The sequence below is a fragment of the Trypanosoma equiperdum genome, assembly GCF_001457755.1.
Source record: "Trypanosoma equiperdum strain OVI genome assembly, contig: ctg_81, whole genome shotgun sequence".
In the NCBI taxonomy this organism is placed as follows: domain Eukaryota; phylum Euglenozoa; class Kinetoplastea; order Trypanosomatida; family Trypanosomatidae; genus Trypanosoma; species Trypanosoma equiperdum.
Window position 1 is genome coordinate 33,005 of NW_027124776.1, and position 4,893 is coordinate 37,897.

General features: G+C 43.7%; 1 protein-coding gene and 1 pseudogene across 2 annotated transcripts in view; both read right to left on the reverse strand.

Annotated features, from left to right (window-relative positions):
• Positions 1 to 832, reverse strand: part of TEOVI_000381600:pseudogene — an 897-nt pseudogene extending 65 nt beyond the window's left edge. Inside the window, 6 exon segments of the mRNA in view lie at position 1; positions 3 to 98; positions 107 to 529; positions 531 to 545; positions 547 to 756; positions 758 to 832. The exon segment at position 1 is cut by the window's left edge and continues 65 nt beyond it. Of these exon segments, the coding sequence occupies position 1; positions 3 to 98; positions 107 to 529; positions 531 to 545; positions 547 to 756; positions 758 to 832 (820 nt within the window).
• A 447-nt stretch (positions 833 to 1,279) lies between these two features.
• TEOVI_000381700 (uncharacterized protein) lies at positions 1,280 to 2,737 on the reverse strand (the record flags this gene model as incomplete). Its single annotated transcript, XM_067226659.1, has 1 exon — positions 1,280 to 2,737. The coding sequence occupies one exon, from the start codon at positions 2,735 to 2,737 to the stop codon at positions 1,280 to 1,282; it is 1,458 nt and encodes a 485-aa protein (XP_067082760.1).
• Positions 2,738 to 4,893: the final 2,156 nt, after the last annotated feature.

Here is a 4,893-nt window from a genome sequence, read left to right on the forward strand (position 1 = left end):
GTAGTACGCCTGATTCTGCCTTTTCCTTGTTGTTGTTGTTGCCGCTTTTGTTTCATTACTTTTGATTTGGCATCGCTGCCTTCCCACCGATGTATAACATATATATATATATATATATATATATATATTCGTTGTTTTGTTCAATATTTGACGGCGTTATCAACCTAGAAAAAAAAATTCCTTCCACTTCCCTCCTTGTATTATAATGACACCATGTGAGGCGGCATGAAAATAAGAGGTATTGTTTCATCAAAATTAACACATCAAAAAAGGAAGGGGTATCATTCAGAGGAAATATAGAGAACAGAACTGCAACTAAACTAAAATTAATTGCGAAGGCAAAAATATATAACCAAACAAATACATATATCATCTGACTCATTTGTTTTCTCCCCTTTCCCCCCTCTTCCATCTCCTTTTCCAGAGCGTTCACGAAGAGAACGCGATATGGAATTTTTTTTTAAAAAATGGTTGAAACCAAAACATAAAGCCAGGTAAAGTGACTTACGTCCCTCACAAATGGTTTTTCTCCCCCCCTTTTTTTTCCATTTCAAGTAAAACAACAAATTCAGTTCCGTTGTGGAACAGAAAGGTATAATAAACAAACAGGGGATGTAAAGCACACATCATAATAATCATAATAATTTTTTTAAAAAAAAGTGGTAGGACATATATGCTGACAATGAAGAATGGTAACGAGAACGTTACCATTGCTAAATCTGCGAATGTTATGGGCAACAACCGGAAGGATAAACAACAAAAAAAAAGCAGTAATAGAAACCGAACAAAAACTAAAGCAAATGAAAAAAAAGGTATATGGGATGCCAAACATGGATAAATTACACACGTTTCAGGAGCTTGAGAGCGAACAAAAAGAAAAACAGAGAAACCAAAAACTACAATAACAAACAATGTAGAAGCACACGGATGCAGCCGACAACAACAATAATAATAATAATAAACTAAATTCAGAAACCACAGTCGGTGGCCGTATCTTTTGTTCTTCTCAGAACAGAAATTAATCCCGTGAGGTTTCCGTCGCAGCCGCCGCGGGAAAAGTGCGCCAAATCCTCTTCCTTCGCACGGTGACACGAACGAATCCACCTCTAGTGCTGAATGGGGTTCCACTTGAGTAATACATTCCTTACATTCACTTCCAAAAAGGTGTGGAGTCACGCCTCTGCGCTCCCTGTTGCCATTTCTTTTTTCGTTCTTTTTTTTTCCCCCTCCTCCCCAACACGCAAACCCAACTGGCCCACTTTACACCAACGACAAAAAATCATCTCTTCCGAGCCCCGTTCGCTGAATTTGTCCTTGAAAGATCGTTCGATTCGTGGTCCCCTTCTCCATTGAGCAACATAAACAATTGCCTTACCGCGCTATTGGAGCGACTACCACACAACGAAAGAAAATCTCCGGATACGCTTGTGGACATGCGCAGTACATCCAATCCATGCGTTTTGATGTCGTTTTCCTCAATATTTTTCTTGCGCCCACTTGATGTAGTGGAATTGCCGCAGTGTTGTAACATTTGACTAGTTTCATCGAACGCACTTGAGTGCAACGCCGTGCACGGGGGCATTCGAGGGTTAGCTGATGACACATCTTTCCTTTTCTCTTTCGCACTCGGTAATCTTTTTACATTTAAGGAGGGCGTTTGAGCCACGGGCGCTAGAAACGCTGTGTCCTCCTCCAACTGAGAGGGACCACTTTTTGTCTTTTTGCTACGCTGAAGGGAAGTGCGGCGTTTGTTAACGCTCGTCTGCACCTCCTCGACACTTCGGTCGTCAACGGATGGTTGATCAGCGGGCGCATACTTCACCTTCTTTGAGGTTCGCGTACTGTTGGCGGTGGTGGTTCGCAGTGCATTGGGCAGCTCCACTGCAGGAGTGGTGTTGGATGGTGCCACGGTGGTTTGAGGTCCGGGAGCCTCTTTTGATGCTTGACTTCCTACGCCCGTGAGATTAGGAAGGCATTGCCGAACCACTTCAGGGGATCCGCATCCACTTTCACTCCCAAAGCGGTAGCTATCAAAACCCCACCAAATACGTGTGGAATCTTTCTTCGGTGGTGTTTTGTCTGTTTTTTTGTCCTTCGTTGGGCTCTTTTTCACTACCGAATCACTCCTTGAGTATCCACTCACCGACAGGTCGTTCCGCTCTGTCACCACCGGGGCGTTCTTTCCCACAAACGCGGTGGGTTGATCGGGATTGCGGTGGATATTCGGCAACTCTGCCGCTACGTGTGCACAAGTGCCCAAATACCCCACACGCATGATATCAAGATTTCCACGGCTCTCCTCGTCTTCACTGCAATGACGCGTCGGATCCCGCATGCGAGAAATGTGCAGAGGTGACCCCGGTGTCTCATCGCGGGCATTATTTTCCCATAGGGTTGATGTCAATGTTGCGCCTGAATAGGGGGCATATGCTGCCGCTAATGAACTCGAGTCAACAGCTGCGTGACCCGTACGGACGCGCATATCTGTGCGACGAGATCCAACATCCCTACCGCCAGGAGTCGACTCCACTGAGAAGGGCGGCGTAACCCTTGTTTCCATGACATTCGGTCGTGGTGTGCGTGACAAATTCTGCTGCAAATGGTGTTGTATGACATTGGCTAGGGGTCTTGAAGCCAACAACGCTGGGGATGGTTGACTGTTCGTTCCCTTGTTGCTCGATGTGCGGGCTGTTCCACACTTCTGACTGCGTGGTCGCTGTTGCTCAAAAGGAGACATGTCGTATATGTGTCTCTGTTGCCTGATGTGCTGCGGTATTCTTCCACTACAACGCGCACGGATTATGCAGCGGCTGATGCAACGTCTCAAAAACAAACAAAAAACAAATGTAACTCGAAAGAATGAATGTTCACGTTGACTTCTGCGTTTGAAGTGTTGAATGGGAAGCTTGGTGCGCTTCAGAACTCCCCGCCGCCCTCTGGAAACCCACGGCTTCAATGATTAGTGCCTTCTGGTTGCCGAGATTTACACCTTTGGATAGGCAAAAGCGAAAATGGAAAAGAAGATTGCTGTTACCAAACCAGTCAATAGTTATGACAGATAACACATAAAGCGTTGAGACGACTGTTCAGCATCACCCAACAGCAAATATTGAATAGATTTAGGAGAGCGCAGAGACAGACACAACAACTATAACCAAAAAAGAAAAAGTGACAGAGGAGGGGGAAAGGAAGGGAAGAGGTGAGGGGAAGGGAGGGGAGAAGAGGCAAAGTCATCTGCTTTACTTATAGTCGACTCTCACATTTCCATCTTCGCTTCCTTTTTTTTCTCCAACTCCCCTTCCCTCCCTCCCCCGCCCACAAATATATCTATATATATACCAACGAAACAACAACAACAACAACAAACAAATAATGTCGAAATTCCAAGCACACTTGTGCTTTTCAGCACAATCAAACTGCAGCGGCCTCTGATTTCCTTCCTCATTCTCTTACCTTCCTTCATACCGCAAGTATAAACATACATAAATAACGGAATAAACACGGTGACGGTAGAGATAATATTTCACTTTCAGGGGCTCTGGTAACAAACAAACAAAAAGAAAGAGAGAGAGAGAATGGGGATTCAGAACACGAGGGTATGAATAAAATAGCGACAATGACGGCGACGACATAACAGGCTCGTGCAGACAAAAGTAAACTGATCATAGTTTAAAAACAAAAAGAAAAATGCGCCACACTAACGAGCTCGAAGTGGGCCAAGGGGAAAATGTGAAGTAGTTTCATCTAAATCATGAAGAAAAAAAAACATTCGCGTATTTGCACGTGAGTGTAAACATATTCATACAGTCCTGCACGTGCATGCACTATATATGAGTATAAAAGGTGTACATTGGTTGCGGTATGTGAGCTGCATATAATTCATCAACTTTTCCCTTCTCTTCACAGTTACACTCGATGCGAATTTCATCCCTTCTTTCCACCTCACTTCCGTTGTTCGTTCCCCCACTTTCTTTATTTTCTCCTCCTCCTTTTCATCTTTCCTTTTTTTTCCTTTTTGTTCTGCTTTGAGTCCGTTTTCCTCCCTCTTCCTTTCCATACTTCTTTTTGATTCTTCCCTTCAGTGGACCATGTGGATACGGCAGAAAATGGAACAGGTAATGGAAAAAAAAAGGCAAAGACAAAGGCAGAAGCAAGGGAATACAAATAACAACGCTGCCACCAACAGGGCAGCGTGAACGAGTTCAGTAATGCAGTAAACAGACAAAAGGAGTAACAACGATGGAAACAAAAATGTTCGAGATTGCCCACTACCACACAATGACAATAATAATCTAACAATGGAATGCGTGAGTTTGGATACACACCTTCCATTGGGTTACACGAGAGTTACATTTTAAGGGCTAAACATTTGGCATTTCCTCTCTTCCCACCGGGTCTGCACCACTTATGCCTCTGTGTGACGGTAAAATATTACCCACTCCTCCCCTACATCTCCGCTGTCGTGGTCACCACTCCTGACGGTGCAGAGTTCTGCAACATCTTTATCTTCGTTTTATCTGCTCCTTTCTCGATACTTTTCCTTTTCCTGATCTTTTTTCGTTTTAATTCACTCTCTCCTTTTCCTTCTCTTGTAGCTTTGAGGGGGTGTTTCATTTGTAATTTCTTTTCTTTTTCTACAAGCACGCGTAAAAAGTCCCCTAAGCGCATCACATTTAAAACTTCTTCACCCTAACACCCTCCTTTTCTCTTGACTACTCTTAAGGAAAACACTTCCCTGATCACCTGAAGAAGCAAAAAAAAAACCTAACTCTAAAACGGATGTGAAGACCGTACATGAACAGCTGCGCAGCTGCACTTACTGGATGTTTCACACATCACAAATATGATATTTTTTCTTACTCACAGCAAACATGAATATATATATATATATAT